The following is a 15,901-nucleotide window of genomic DNA, read 5'->3' on the forward strand; positions in this document are numbered from 1 at the left end:
ATGAAACCTCTTAGGAGCCTAGAACCTTGAGCCCTTTTCAAAATGTTCCCCAGACCAGCAACACCAGTATCGCCTGGGAACTTATTAGCAATGCAAGTTCCTGGGGCCCTACCTACCTACTGATTCAGAAACTCTGGGGACTGAGGATCACTGAGTTAACAAGAAAAGAGAATGTTCAAGTTGTATTGTTAATTGCCAATAATGATGATTCATTAATCAACTGGAGAAACTTAGCGACTTGTGCCAACTTCTCCAAAAAAGTATTAATTAGTCTTACTGATTTGTTTACATTAAACGATTTTGGCTCAGAAAAACACAAAACTATTAAAACAAATACCAAGGGCTACCTCAAAATCCAGGAAGCAATAACATAAGTCTTCTAGCACTCCCTGAAACCAGGAGGTCAACTGTGGCAAGCAACTAGGCCCTCTGCAAGAGAGAAATTGAGGAAATTATTGCTGACAGCTATTGTTCTCACGTTTAAGAAGAAAGTGAAAAAAAATTACTTATACTACTCTCGTGGCAAGTCAGCAGCAAAAGCACAACCTGTTTCTGTGAACGGGCCACAAATGCGCACCTCCAGCAGCAGAAATTCCACTTCAGCCACTAATGCAGCACCGAAGAGTGGCAAACAGTTGAAGGAGTAACGCACATGACTCAGAGACTCAGATACCTCAATCTCAGCGACATTCTCCGACCTTACCAACAAGGGTCAGACCCGGATTCTGGCAACCACAAAACACAATAGGCTGCTCTGAGAAGTACACCAAGATCAAAGGTTATTCTCTGATGACACAATAGTGTGCCTTGGACTATGGCTTATCTGAACCATTCCCTAGTTGTCCACTGAATAAGAAACGATTGCAAAATAATGCCAGTATTAACCCATTTTATGCAGCTAAGCCAAGAAACAAAAAGGGCAAACTAACACTCAAAAATGCACGCAAGAAGTCCTGAAAGCGATTCAGGACTACTTTGCACAAGAGGCTCAAATCTCTGGGAAGTAAAAAGATCATTAAAGTTCTTTAAAATTCTGCCTTACCAAATCTACATATAAAATCAATGATTCTATTCAGAAATGAAAGAAAATACTTAAGTTTGCTCCTGCAGGAGCATGCTTTCCAATGCTGTCACTGATGGCAGAGAAAGAAAGTGAATCAGTGAGGTACAGTGATGGCCACTTTAAGAAGCAAGTGGGAAAAAACGGTAACACCCAGCGCAGGGCAATGGAAGCACATTCTGACAAGAGGCCCAACCACAAAGCTTCCGTTATCAGTGAAACATGAGATCCACCTGCTGGACCACTGAAGGCCTGCTACACGACAGTGACCACCAGTTTCAGTGTCTTTTGAAAATCCTTTATTGTATTTTTTTTAAGTTACAAAATTGCATAACCAGTATAATCTCAATTAGTAAATCAAGTATACTGATCTCAATTAGTAAATGAAATAGACACAGAAAACACGCCAGTAGGAAATTCACTAAAACGACAGCTCTTTTTTCTTTTTGACTGGTGGAATAATAAGTGGGTATTTTACGTTTCGATTAGAAAAAAATATATTCATTTTTTAAAAGTAAAAAGTTCCTGACTAAAATAACAATACTGATTATTGCACGTTCAGCCTCATTTGATCCTCTGGCGTCTGGAGGACAGGCAGGGAAGTATCGGTCCCTAGAGACAAGGAACGAGGAAGCAGGTTTTCCCAGCTCAGCGGCTGACCCTCGGCCACCATGGGAGCAGAGACAGACTCACACGCAAACCTTCTCGCTGCCGGCCCCCACCTTCTCCCCACCCCTCACCTTTGGCTTTTAACCTGAGCTATTTCCAAAGCCTCCACATGACTGGAGAGTCCGAGCGGGAGCATCTGGGGGCAAGTCAGGATTTAGTCCTGGATCACGACCCAAGTCCCCAGCGTATATAAGCGAAGCAAGAGCTTGGGGTACACGATCCCAGAAACCCTTTTTTTCAGTGCTCTAAGGGCTGATTAAATGACAGCTTCGAGTGACGGGGTGGAAGCCCAGATACGACAAATGACGTTGCTGTCTGAGGAAGGGCTTTGGGCAGACTGAATTTTCAAGGCAACGGGAACAAAATGCAGCGAAGAGAGGCCACATGTTTCCAAGACCAAAAGGCCAAGCTTCTCATGCACGCACTACACAAAGAGCTGCTCCCTGGGCACTGGGCTTTCCAATCACACCTGCCCCACACACCATGATCCCCAACAGGAAACCGGTGAGTCGGCACCTCTCAGGGTCAAGAGGGACCTAGTGGCGCATGAATCCAAGAGCTTATTTTATGTAATGTCAGCTTCGCACACATACACAGGCCCGAATGATCTAGAAGGATTTCTAACGTTATGATACGTCTCAATAAAGAAGATGATGTTTATTCTGGTCTTTTTCCCTAGCAAAAGAAAAAACCCCAAGCCCCCCAAACTCTTCATTCTTCCTCCTAGAAACGCAGTATTTCATTCAATGACTAAATATTTCTATTTGTTCATCCGCTTTCATCAAGACTACACCTCTCTTCCTAAAAAGCTTTATCTCAAAAAAGAGATTTCCAAGTAAAATTGTACTCCTCTGATACCAGTGAAGACTGGGATACAGAAATGTTGAGTAAAATCTCATCTCAACACAATGTGAGCAGTGAATTAATTTACAGCTCAACCCAAGTCCTAAGCCTTCCAAAGGAAAATTGAAACCTTTAACGACCGCCAGCTCGACGGTACTTGCAAATGGTCCTGGTGTTTCCTTGAGGGCCCAGCAGTAAAAGCACTTCATAAGAACTCTGTATGCAAGAGCTCATCATTATACATATTTATGTGCTATAAAAAGCTAATTTTATCATCCAGGGTAGGAAGCATGCAGACATCTCTCACAAAATAAGCTCATTTATTTTGCTCACTAAAGTTCTTGTGTAAAATCAGAGGGCAACCACTGGCTGGAAGGGAGTTACTGTGGCATCCGTTATTTTAATTTCACTCAGGTGGGGGCGGGGGGCACACGATTTTCAATCTAGTCACTTCACGTTTTGACAGAGTGTTAACCGACATCTGTCCTGAAGCCGACTTACGTCCTTTCTTAAACAGAGATACAGCACCAGAAACATGGGAAAAAGGGGGAAGGGAAAAAAAAAGGAAAGCAGCAGCTCATCTGAGCAGTCTCCATCAATGAACAGTATCAAATTACATCAAGTAAAAATGTTCAACTAAGCATTATACAAAGGGAGTGTCTGCAGGGCCTGCAAGGAACAGATTGTAAAATGTCAGAGGAAACCGGCCCCACACAAGCCAATGGTCAAAGTCAACATCATTTAGAACCCGTGTTCAGGCGGAGAGAAGAAATCTTTCCAAGGTATCAGCATCGCCTCTTAAGAAAATGTGCCACCAACTGCAGAACTGTGTCTTTCAGAGACTGTGCACTGTGGGAGCACTCAGTCAAGAACAGACTTGGCTTATCCCCAACTCTGCCATTTCTCAGCTTTAAAATGGAGACATGATTATCTACCTCTGAGGGCTGCTGTCAGAAACCCCTGTCACTGCGGGTGACAGACTCTGAAGAGTGGAAGGCATGGAGAAGATATTTGGTAGCTAGTCTAAGCTTCTTAGAGTACACTGCTAAGCCCTGAACGATAAAAATTAAATGTTAAATGGTCTTGGAAATAACTATTGCCTACTGCCTCATACCCAAGGCCCAAGCTGGGCGAGGACTATCTAAGAATGCTGACTTTACTACTGACATGCATGTACGGGGCTAAACGGTGGCCTCCAAAAAGAGATGTCCACATTCTACTCCCTGGGACCTGTGAACGCTGCCTTATCTGGAAAAAGTGTCTTAGCGGATGTAATGAATAATTAAGTTAAGGACCTTGAGACAAGAACATCATCCTGGACTATTCAAGTAGGCCCTAAAGGCCGGCACAAGTGTCCTTATGAGAGAGAGGCAGAGGGAGAAAAGACACACACAGAGTAGGTGGCAAGCTGACCATGGAGGCAGAGATTGGAGAGAGGCGGCCCGAAGCCAAAGAATGCCGGCAGTCAGCAGAAGCTGGAGGAGGCAAGGAACAGATTGTCCCCAGAGCCTCAGGAGCGGGTACAGCCCTGCACGGACCTTGATTTCAGACTTGTGGCCTCCAGAACTGGGAGAGAATACACTGCTGTCGTCTGGAGCCACCAAGCTTGCAGTGACTGGTCACGGCAGTCACAGGAAACTAACGTAATGCCCTCCTGTGGAAGAGGCAAGCCGTTTAAATATACATACAGGGGCTGACTGATTTTTTTACCTCTGCAAATGACTTGTTGATCGGAAAGATAAACAAGCGCCTACAGGGCTAGCACACCAAGAAGAGGTTTACAGGGTTGGTGCCTTTCAAGGTTTCTTTAAAAAGTAGCCCTTTGAGAAAGCCAAAGCGGTTTACCTAATCCATCTACTGGCAGTCAAGATTGAAGGTACAAGGTGGATAAGGCAACATCACTGTGAGGTGAGCAGCGCGCTCCCTGAAGCAGCCAGGGAAATCAGCACTAGTTCCCAGTCTCAGGGAACCAGCCAAAAGGCTTCAGAATACTTCACCGTGCCCTGGACTCACCTCTCTCTCCCCTTTGTGAAAATCAATGTACCAGAGAACTTTCAGGATAATCAAACCAAGCCAATTGTTGGAGATTCTTTTCATCCGAGTAATTTAGCACGACTTGGGTTAAAAATAAAGGGCTTCGGTTAAGGTCCATGACGATAAAATACATCTATGTACTACGGAAAAATACACTCTGTAAACTAGGGACAAACGGCTTCAAACATTCTGGCATCTGGGAGGCTACTCTAAGCGTTCGTAATGCGATTTTACTCCTTATGGCGCCTGATTCCAAAATTTGTACAATCTGGAAGAGGTTGAAAACAGACTCCGTTTTTACTAAAAAGCTTACTTCCTAGGCTCTTTATGATTAAAAAGTAATGTCCGCAACAGCACCATGGTCCACTTCCAGGCAGTCAGAATGAGGGATGAGCTTCGCTCCTATCCCTGGCTCGAGGCCACTTCCGGTGGAAGTTAGGGGACGTTACTCCTTTAGTCAAACACCACTGACATAAAACTGAAGGCTAACTACGACCATGTTCTTGGGGAAGCCAGCCAATCAGCCAGGAAGGGCCCCGCAATCGCCACTGCTGTGATCGGCCTCCATGCGGCCCGCCCTGACCTCCTTGGTTCTGGCATCACCAGGCGCTTCTGGGGAAGGGCCATGCACAGCACAGCTGCTCCTGGTGGCAGACGAACGGAGGAGGCTGTGCAAGTCACTCTGCTGCCTCACCAGCATCGGGAGGCTCAACACACATGAGTGCGACCAACGCACAGCGCATATGTTTTCTTTTTCTCATCACAACCCAACCTCGCATCGAGACCTTTCTCATTAAGATACAAAAGAAGTTACGAAGGGTTTTCGTAAGAGGACTTCTTGGTTGCTGTTCTCTATAAAAAAGATTTTATTAGTACCATGCATTCTGCCTCTTTCCTCCGCTCGACACAGACAGACTGCCACCCAAGGATACTCAGCTAAGTACACACAGCCCAGTTTGTTTACCTACCGCTGCCCCCAATCCCGGGAAAAACTAGCTTCACGTTATTTTCTTGGGCATTGCCTGTGGTGAGAGTCACGGTAACAACCACACTCGGTACACCTACCACAGGACACACGCTATGTTAAGCAGCCTTATCGATGCTACTCCGCAAACCTCAGGGCAGCCCTACAAGATGGACATTTATTCTCTCCATTTCAGAGGTGGAAAGCCCGCTGCGGAAGGATGAATGTCCTGCCGGAGTGGCATGATGTGGAACAAGCTGGCCCGCCCCGGGGCCTCTGCTCTATTCCTCGTGTCCCGGATGGCTTGCATGTAAGCAAACCTCCGTCAAGGTGGTTGCACAACTTCACATCCACGTATCTCAAGTTTTACATGCCCACGAAATGATCCAAACAGATGACAGCAGGACAAATAGAAAAGAAAAAGGCTCCAGGTGTTTGCAAAATATCAATTGTTTTAATAGATTAAAATCTCACTGAAGCAATGAGTCACTCAAAAAGAAATAGGTCAAAAAGAACAAATTTATAGAGAATGGAAAAGTAGACTAGAAGTTACCAGGGGCTGATGGGAGGGGGAACGGGGAGCTGCTGCTTGATGGTTACAGGGTTTCTCTTTGGGGTGAGGAAAAAGTTCTGGAAATAGATAGTGGTGATGGTTGCACAACAATGTGAATGCAATTAAGACCACTGAATTGCATACTTAAAAATGGTTAAAATGGGGCCGGCCACGTTGGGTTTGCATGCTCTCCTTTGGCGGCTCGGGGTTTGCATGTTCAGATCCCGGGCACAGACCTACACACCGCTTGTCAAGCCATGCTGTGGCGGCGTCCCACATACAAAGTAGAGGAAGACTGGAATAGATGTCAGCTCAGCAACAATCTTCCACAAGCAAAACGAAGAAGACTGGCAACAGATGTTAGCTCAGGGCCAATCCTCCACACCAAAAACAAAAAAAACATGTTAAAATGGCAAATTGTATGTTACATATATTTTACCATAATTTTGAAAATGTCATATACCAAAAACCATTGAATCGTACACTTTAAATGGGTGAACTGGAGTGGTATACGAATTCATATCTCAATAAAGCTGTTAAAAAAATAAAAAGACACAGCTTGCAGGAGGTCACTTAGTGAATGCTATTTCTTTATTCTCCTCTCCCAATAAAAATCTACAACTGAAAATGCTACATAGGACTAAGAAATAACCACATGCCCTGAATACCACATAGTTAGAGCAGACCTTTTCCTCCCCTACATCCCTTTTCTGATCAAAGCTCATATTTGAATACAAAGCCCTACTTACAAGGTGTGTACAGTACCAGAGGTACGATTATATGGTATTTCCTCTAAAAAGAAAAAGCTGTTCATTTGCTCCCAGCATTTCGTCAGAGAAACATGTCTTCAAAGCATAAGTGTCCCCACAGCAGTGACAAGCTGACTGAGGCCCGTGATGTGCCAGGCACTGTGCACCTCACACACGCTCTCCTATTTCACACTCACAACAACCCTATCAAATGAGTACTAATATTCTCATTACAGATGAGGAAGCTGAGGCACAGAGAGGGCGACTTGCCCAAGATCGCACAGGTAGGAGGCGTGGGGCTGGGATTCCAGGCCAGATGCCTGACCCCAGAGACCACAACTGCACTATACTACACAAGATCCTCAAGTGAAGTAATTTTCCTGGAGAAATTAATCAAAGGATTTTTAAATTTGCAAATAGAAGCCAATTCTGTGGAGTGTTGTGACACCCAGCCTCACCAACAGAACAAACTGTGTTGTAACTCTCGCTTATGGTGGCAAGTTGCACGTCTTATGGTGGGAATTACTGTAACACTCAACACAATGGACTTAATTTATACCCAACCCGAACAGTATCTCAGTAAAGACACATTCAATCCATCACCCAGAATGCTAAAAGCCGACAGCAAATACTGGGAATCAGAACAGACTGGCCTCGTCCTCTCATTATTTCAACACCTTCTGCTCCTCTGCATGAGGAGCGACAGGCAGGACAGGCGAAGGATGAGTGAGGGCCTCCCTGTGGGTGATCAGGCACCGTTCTCTTGAGAGACAAGCAGGGTCTGCAATTCTGGAGACATGGGCCCACTGCCAACTCGCTAGCAACCTGGCAGACCATGCTGCTCAGCATGACCGGCAGATATTAGTAAAGGGAGCAAATAAGAGTTGCTCTGCCCGTTATCAAGGAAAGGGCTGGGAAGAAAGGACATACAGTGCTGATCCTTAGTATTTTGTTTTGCTAAATCGTTCATTTAAAAATCTCTCTGATGTTAAGTATGAAGTACATGCACATTATTTAAAAAAACAACTTGCTGCCAGCACCTGATTGCCTTCCACGGAGGAAAAGGGAGAAAACATCGGGGTGCTTTATTTCAGGGGCCGTAGTAATGGTTCTTCCCCTCTCTATACTTTTCACTGTTATATATACTCTACCACTTTCCATAAATGGCTGTATTCGCTTGAATAACAAAACTTTAAAAAAGGCTCCAAATCAAAGCGAACTGGCCTCCATATGTCCCAGTCTGACACACGTCAACATCATCTGATTTGTCATGAGCAAACTCTAGAAGGTGGGTATAACCAGAAGTGGACACTTCACATTTGCTCCAATCTTACATCCACAGGATAAGAAATTTTCTTCTTTATCACGAAACTAAAAACATAAAACATATTCCACTACCACATCACTTTTTTGAATATCCTAGCATGTTAAATTCTTTTATATTTCAAGAAAGGAAAACAATATATTACGGGCACCTACTAAGTTTTCGTGCAATCTTTCTAACTTCCATGGGAGGTGAATGGCCTCAGCCCCATTTGACAGAGGAGGACACCATTTGTTCAAGGGCACATCACTCCTGCTTATGGCTTGTCTCCTCATCTGCAGCTTAGAAAGATCTTCCGGCAGTGTCATCCCAGGAAGACCTAGATTTCTAGAGAACCCCTGCTCAGATTCAGAACACTTGTGTCAAGAACAAGGCACACAACCAGAGGCACTCACAACTAATATACAGCTATGTACCTTGGGGGGCAGGGGAGCTTTGGGAGAAGAAAAAGAAAAGAAAAAAAAAAAAAGACTGGCAACAGATGTTAGCTCAGGTGCCAATCCTAAAAAAAAACAAACAAAAAACACAAGGTTGCCACCCTATACAGTAAAGTGCAGGCAATTCTTCCTTTTTAACTCTGTTACTTACAGAGATGAACCAAAATAAGAGATCTGCTCATTTCCTTCCTCTTTCTAAGAACTGAGGTAGACAGAAAATCAACCTTCCCAAAAAATCTTCATAAAAGGTTATCTACAAGAGAGTTCAAGCTGTCTTGCAGAAACAGATGACTCTTAATAAAACTTAAGGCAAAAGTCTGATTTTGTGCTTTCCGTGGTGCAATAAAAAGTAAACACAGACAATATTTTTAGCTCTTTCCAGCCTAAAAGGATTTGACCAGAGGATCTTCTCTAAGTCTGGTTTTCCACGCATTGATTCAAACTGACCAAGGTTATAAAAGAAGGTAAATCAGTTTTGGACCAGAGAGCCTGCAACATACACGAGGAGCACAGTACACACAGCCTGTCGTTAGACTGCTCTGATCCTGATTGCCACTGCTCCACTATCTTATGACTCTCATTCCGACTCCAACAAAGTAAGGAGAGATACTGGAGGTGACCAGGCCATGAAAGAGACAAAATGGCACCATGCAAAATCCTCATGGGACATTCTTCTAGCCAAATATGGCTCAGAAAGCACCTTATATTACATTGGGTCTCTGCATACTGCTCAGACACCAGCTGTCTCAGCATCTTCTCCATAGATGACTCTGTAAAGCTTCCCAAAAAGGCACACCCAATGCAGCCAAACGCTCATTTAGAATAATGCAGGAGTAGGTGGAGTTTTAAACACAAATCTGGTGAGAGCAGAAGAAAATATTATTTGCATATGTAGGCAGTTAGATGTTCATCCAAATTTATATTAGGACTATGCATATTTGGTTAAGCTTACATTGAGAAAAGCCTGGTGCTGAAACAAATAAACCCTCAGAAAAATTTACAGATTTTTCTAAAATCAGTCGCTTGAGATAATGTTGATCGCAATTGTCGGATGTTTTTCTGTAAGGGTAATCTTGAAAAATGTGACAAAATCAAGGTTTAACGTCATAAATCAAACGTGCACGTAAGAATGAGGTCAATATTAACACACATAGAGACGTCAAAAGCAGCAGCTGCTTTTCCCAGTTTCTAAATGGGTTAAGAACGGATGACTGTGCTTGACTAAGCTATTCCAATATAGAAGAAAGATAGTTCTTATTTTGCATTTCAAATCCAGCTGGAATTTTTTTCCTTCAAAGATGAAGAAAATATCCTTCCTTTACAGATTGGGGAAAACAGAGCAAAAAATCAAATGAGGCAAGACTTTTCAGTGCAACATCACAGGAGGATTCCTGACTCCTCAACTATTTTTGGTATGCATCTAGGTTTCAGCGAATGGACACACGTCCCAATTTGAAAATGAAGCTGTGTGTTTACTGTCCAGTTCTTTTGAGTAATAGTCTTGCTCATTATTAGCAGTATTAAATTGATCTACAAAGATATAGTCTTAGTTAAGCTTTTTAATCAAAGCTTATTTTGATTGCTCTTCACGTTGGTCACAGATTACTGATAAACTAGATGCAGCCTATCTCTAACCCAGTTTGTATCCATCATCTGATTTTATAAGGAGTTGATTTTAGTGGAGAAACAGGATAATTGTTTTAAATATTTAAAACTGAGTAAACATCTCCCAACTGAAAAACATGGTTGAACAACGAACTTAAAATCGTGCACATAAAACTGCAAGGAATGCCATGATCCAAACAATATTTAGTGTCACCTGCAAGTTCATTAGTCTATGACACAAGCTGCCTTTCCAAAGATTTACAAAGATAAGCGCTGCTCCCAAAATAAGAGTTAAGAGCTAAGAAAATCCTGTTTTACCCATAAGAAACTAGACAGACACCAAGGACTCTACTGTTAGCAGAGTTAATTTTCCATGCAGAAAAATTCAACTTAGTTTTCAATATACACAACACTGTTACCCAGTCCTCTCTAAAAGACGTTTTGAAAGTCAGACCATTTACCTCTGAACTTCCATGGAAAAGAAGAACAAAGATTAAAAAAACAAGAAGCCACAGTATGATAAAATTCACTAACTCAGACTACACAAATTCCGAACCTGTACGAATCCAGATGTTTGGAATTAACATCTATCTCTACAGCACGTCAGTCACCTGAGTACAAGCACTGTGATATGAGTATTTATGCAGGCGTGTGAAGGAGACAGTATTCTCAGCCGGTAAAGCACTGAAAGGATTGTAAAGTGCTGCATGTAATGTAAGGAAATGATGGAACCAACCCAATACTGAAATACTTCTCTCTCTCAGCGGTCGTGATTGATGTGGGCTGCCTTGTTCTGTCTGGCCCACCCAGAATCTCCTAGAACCAACCCTGCCAAGAGATCTGGGGTAAAAAGGAAGGTTTAGGGCTCTGGCACAGAGTCAAACTGTGGCCTGCTTGAGGATCATATCCATAACTTTAGTCTCCACTGTGCCAAGAAAGCCCAAACAACACTTTGAAGTAGTAATCTTGAGATTCTGTGAAAATGCTCTGAACTTAGTCCTCTCCTTAAATCACACTGACTTCTTCCAACAAGGAAGGGACGTGAGCAAGCTTTGACTTCACTGGATCCATTCAGACACAAGCTTGGGATGCAATGACCATCAGAACTTCTCCACAGACGATCTTAAAAGCCATTTGTGTAACCAACATCTTCTCAGAAAGAATCTCACGTGTACAGTTTATCAGGGGTTAAGTCGGGGTACACACACACACACACAGTCTCCCTTGTGTAATTTCATTTCCAAAAGCACCGGTTTTTTGTCTTAGAAGAGATGCGCTACCTTTGGCAATGTTTTCTTTTCTTTCTTTTTTCCTTTTAAGCCAACATATTTAATAAATTATTTCCCAAAAGGTCAATTTCTATTTTCAAAAATCATCTGAGTCACTACAGGTGAGAAATATTTTATCTAAAAATGCACTACACCTCCCAGTCATCCCTAACTGACATCCCCAGATACTGGCTCTTCCACAGAGAGACAACTTGGGGAATGGGACCCTCTGATTACTTACTTGTTAAAAAAGGGTTCAACGAGTTTTGATCTGGCAGACACATGAGTTTTTGGAGGACTAAGAAAAGTACCTAATGAAGAGAAGAAGCAGAGTATTATATACAGTCGAACAGACAAAGCCTGAAAGTTCAGGCAAAAATATATTTAAATCAGCAGTATGGTTCAGCAAGGGTAAAAGGTGCTCAGATGGGCCAAATACCACACCAAAGGGAAGTGTCAATGGTTCCTCCCATGTAGTCTCCATTCCCCCCCCTCCAACCCCGCCAATCTCAAAACCCTCCCACTTCTAACGGGGGCAGAGGGTCCCAGGGAAACGGTAGACAGGTAAGATCCACTCTAGATCACTGCGTGCTTGACAGAAACATGTCTAGTCAGTACCTAGGTAGTTTGCCATGGAGATGAAACACAGTCCTGTGATATAAGCGTCATAGCCTGCCTCGTGGAGCTGTTCAGAAGCTGTGTCATAACTTGGAAAACCTTCTGCACTTTCTAAACAGAAAAAAGAAAAAATCATTTTCCCAAGGACATCACAAATCATGAAAACTGGGAAGCACGCTGCCCCACCACATCCAAATTGCATTAGTATGTGCTTCAGGAAGGTCCTGAATAAGCAGGAAAAAAAGCTCTCTATGTCTTAATTCTCTCCACACAACACTTTATAATAGGAGATAACAGAGTCACTGAGAATGAGGGCCTTGATCTGGACAGAGAAATGCCTCAGTTACACTATCACAGACTCAACCGCAGGCCTCATTGCACATTGGTGGGTGCTATTTATGGCCATGCATACATAACTTACTCTCAGATAATGATTCCTCTTCTGATTGCTTTCTAAGGTCACGAAAAGGAGCTCCTTCTCTTATAGATAATGATAACATTGGGACACAACAAGTATCTCAGAGTAAAGATTACCAGAATGGACTCTGGAGCCCCATATCTGAGTTTGAATCTTTGCTCCATCACTTATTTTGCTATGTGATCTTGGGCAAGTGGCTTCACCACTGCAACTCCATTTTGGTAAAATGGAGATGATAATCAAACGTCCTTCTTTAGGCTTCTGTGAGGATCAGATGAGCTAATATAAGTAAAGCTCTTACACGGTGCTTGGTACAAGGTAAACGCCTAGTAATTGTTATCTATAAATGTCCAAGTGACCCTTCCCAAAAGCAAAGACTCCAATCAATACTGGCAGCTCAGTTCATTACTGTCCTCTACTATGTTTCCAAGCTTACAGATCCAAAGATGAAAGCACAACTAACTCCAAAAATACATCAGAACCGGCTACAATGCGCTTGGAACATGGGGCCACTTCATAGAAGAGACCATTTAATGACACGATTCTTTTGTCACACTGCTATACATCGATGCTGAGAGGATAACATCAGAGAATAGTGACCTGCTTAGCGTAAATTCTCTACCAGACACCAGAATATTATATGGAAATAATGGGATAAAACTATAACTCACAAATAATTATTTCCTACAGAATCAAAAGCGTGAATGGAAATTAACAATGAAAAGGCTGTAACTGTTTTTATGTCAATACAATGCTCTTCAAAGCAAGAATTCCTTAACCTCTGTAAGAATTAAATATGTTAGACTTTAGGCTGTAAAAAAGTCTTTTAACATGATAGCCAGCTGAGTAATGTTCCCTACCACAGGCTGAAACACGTATTTCCAGAAGAGATTATTTCCATTATATTGTTATAGAAAAGGTCTAGGCTTTCTTTCTCCCCATCCCTTTTCTTAATTCTTTTTTTGGACTATACCCAGAAATGGAAGCAAATATTTGTACTCTTGCCTGATCTGTACCTTCCACTGTCAATTTCTGAACCATTCGTCCTACTGCAATGTCTTCAGAAGTTTGCAAGCTGCAGCTACCTTTCCCCTATCAGCAGCACAATCAGGGCAACAGGAGCCAAGGAAGCAACACTTGGAAGCTTCAGCAACACCTGGGGAGGGGCCACCGCCAGACGACAAAACATCCGCACCCCTGAGAAACATTCCTTCTTCCATCTGGTTTTCCTCACTGCTGCGCCCACTCCTAAGGCACCTGGGAAGGAGGCAGGGGAGGAGACTCTCCTTTCTCAACCGTAAACCCAGTTCTCGGGCTTTTCTGAGACAAAAAAGTCTATTTCCATTCAATCCCTGGCAATTAATCACGAACTCTTTGTCTCTGCTTAAACAACGCACCATAAAAAAGGACACATCAAGTTTTGAGAGAATTCCAAGCATTAGGAAATAAAAGCCCTGAAGCTTTAATTGCTAAACTTCTCAATGAACAGGCTACCCAACTCTATGAACAGAAAATAAACGCAGGATTAGAAGACCACCTTTATTCAGAAAACAGTAATTCAACACAGGGCTCGAGCAATCTAACTTAGCCAAAATCTATAAATGTGCATTACAGTTTCTAGACCAGCTTCACCTTTCTTCTACAATATACATCAATAATTATCACAGAGTTTGGGGGTCTTCCAGATCATTTTACATTCTTACCAACTTTAGGAGGGTTGAAAGGTGTCTCTTTTAACCGCTTTTCCAATTCCGCAAGGGATGTGTTGTTAATGATATCCTGCAAGCCAGCAAGCAGAGAATTATGAGCCTTCATCATCTCAGTGCAACATATATTAAACAGATTCAGTGAATGCCAGGACAGAAAAAAAAGCATCTCGTACTGCCCCCTTGTGTTCTTTAAAGAAACACAGGAGTTGAGTTCAATTTTCACCATATGGAAAGTATAACCATATGAAAGGTTTTTACAGATGTATCAAATATCTACAGACCTCTGGCCAGAAAGCTACACTGTTCTCACATTCATTTCACTCAGTTATATAGTCACTTCACAAAGTAGCAAATGATTATACTTTCATATGAATTTTCTTGATTAGAAAATATATCCAAAATATATGAAATAAGGAAAATAAAGAAATGACGAAGTATGTACATGTGTAACCTATTCAAAAATACATTATATATTTTAATATTAAAAAGGTTACATTCGAAAAATAAAGGAGAAAGGGACCAGCCCAGTGGCCTAGAGGTTAAGTTCACACGCTCTGCTTCAGCAGCCTGGGATTCGCTGGTTCAGATTCCGGGTGTGGACCACGCAGCGCTTGTCAAGCCATGCTGTGGCAGGCATCCCACATATAAAGTAGAGGAAGATGGGCACAAGATGTTAGCTCAGGGCCAATCTTCCTCAGCAAAAAGAGGAGGATCAGTGCTAGATGTTAGCTCAGGGCTAATCTTCCGCAAAAAAAAAAAAAAAGGAGAAAAAACCCCACATAATTCCACCACCCAAAGACAACTGCTTATGCACATTTTGATATATTTATTTGTAGCCTTTTTCCCATTTTTTTCCTTTTCATTTCTTTCTTTTTTTGGATGTATTTGAAAATTACATTTAAATAGACCAGAATTCCAAAGCTCTTAGTTAGCAATTCAGAAAGTTTCAAAAATACAGGTTATCAGTGATATTCAAATTTTTAAAATACCTTAAAAGGTTGTGTGCTGGCCATCAATTTGGTATCCAAAAGTCTAAAAACAAAAGAATTTTTAGTAAGATAAACAAAATGTATATCAATGTTCAAAATCTATTTTACTCAAGTGAATAGCTTACTGTCTTAAAAATGGATAGGGGAACTAAGGACATTGGCCTTGTTGACCCAGCACTGGCATCTCTGCTACATTACAGTGAGGACTTAGTCCTGTCCCCTCCAGGGACTTCATCAGGAGGCCGTGGGAGAGTCCACACCCTGCCACACTCAGCACATGTTCTAGATTTGCTTGTACCCTGAAAGGGTGTGGGCTATGTCAATCTCAAGGGTAAGTCTAATATCCTCATGTGGTTTTACACGGTTCAAACGCTGCTGCAGGTCTAACATTCCCAAGCTGGTGGGAATATTCCCATCTACTACCACCACCCAGCTCTGCACGATATAAATTCTTGGAGGGTCAAAATCTGCACTTGGTAGTTTCATGCTAATGTTGTTACTGTTGTTATTTCTTACTATTCTGTTGCAGATATCGGAAGACTAAAAAAAGAGAGAGACACACTAATATGAAAACTCTGTTGCTTTTCACATAAATGTGAACACTATAGACAATAGGAGAGAAATAACGCAGCGGAAAGAGCAGCTGCTCTGCTGTCACACC

At 42.4% G+C, this 15,901-nt stretch overlaps 1 protein-coding gene across 4 annotated transcripts in view; it reads right to left on the reverse strand.

Annotated features, from left to right (window-relative positions):
- Positions 1-15,901, reverse strand: part of PARN (poly(A)-specific ribonuclease) — a 149,471-nt gene that overhangs the window by 101,475 nt on the left and 32,095 nt on the right. For all 4 annotated transcript variants that reach the window (XM_046667652.1, XM_046667656.1, XM_046667653.1 and 1 more), the window contains 4 exons: positions 15,241-15,283; positions 14,246-14,321; positions 12,125-12,235; positions 11,748-11,817 (listed from right to left, as the gene is read on the reverse strand). In XM_046667652.1, coding sequence (XP_046523608.1) covers positions 11,748-11,817; positions 12,125-12,235; positions 14,246-14,321; positions 15,241-15,283 — 300 coding nt within the window. The remainder of the gene's footprint in view (positions 1-11,747; positions 11,818-12,124; positions 12,236-14,245; positions 14,322-15,240; positions 15,284-15,901) is intronic.

The sequence above is a fragment of the Equus quagga genome, chromosome 7 (genome assembly GCF_021613505.1).
Source record: "Equus quagga isolate Etosha38 chromosome 7, UCLA_HA_Equagga_1.0, whole genome shotgun sequence".
NCBI classification, from domain to species: Eukaryota; Metazoa; Chordata; class Mammalia; order Perissodactyla; family Equidae; genus Equus; species Equus quagga.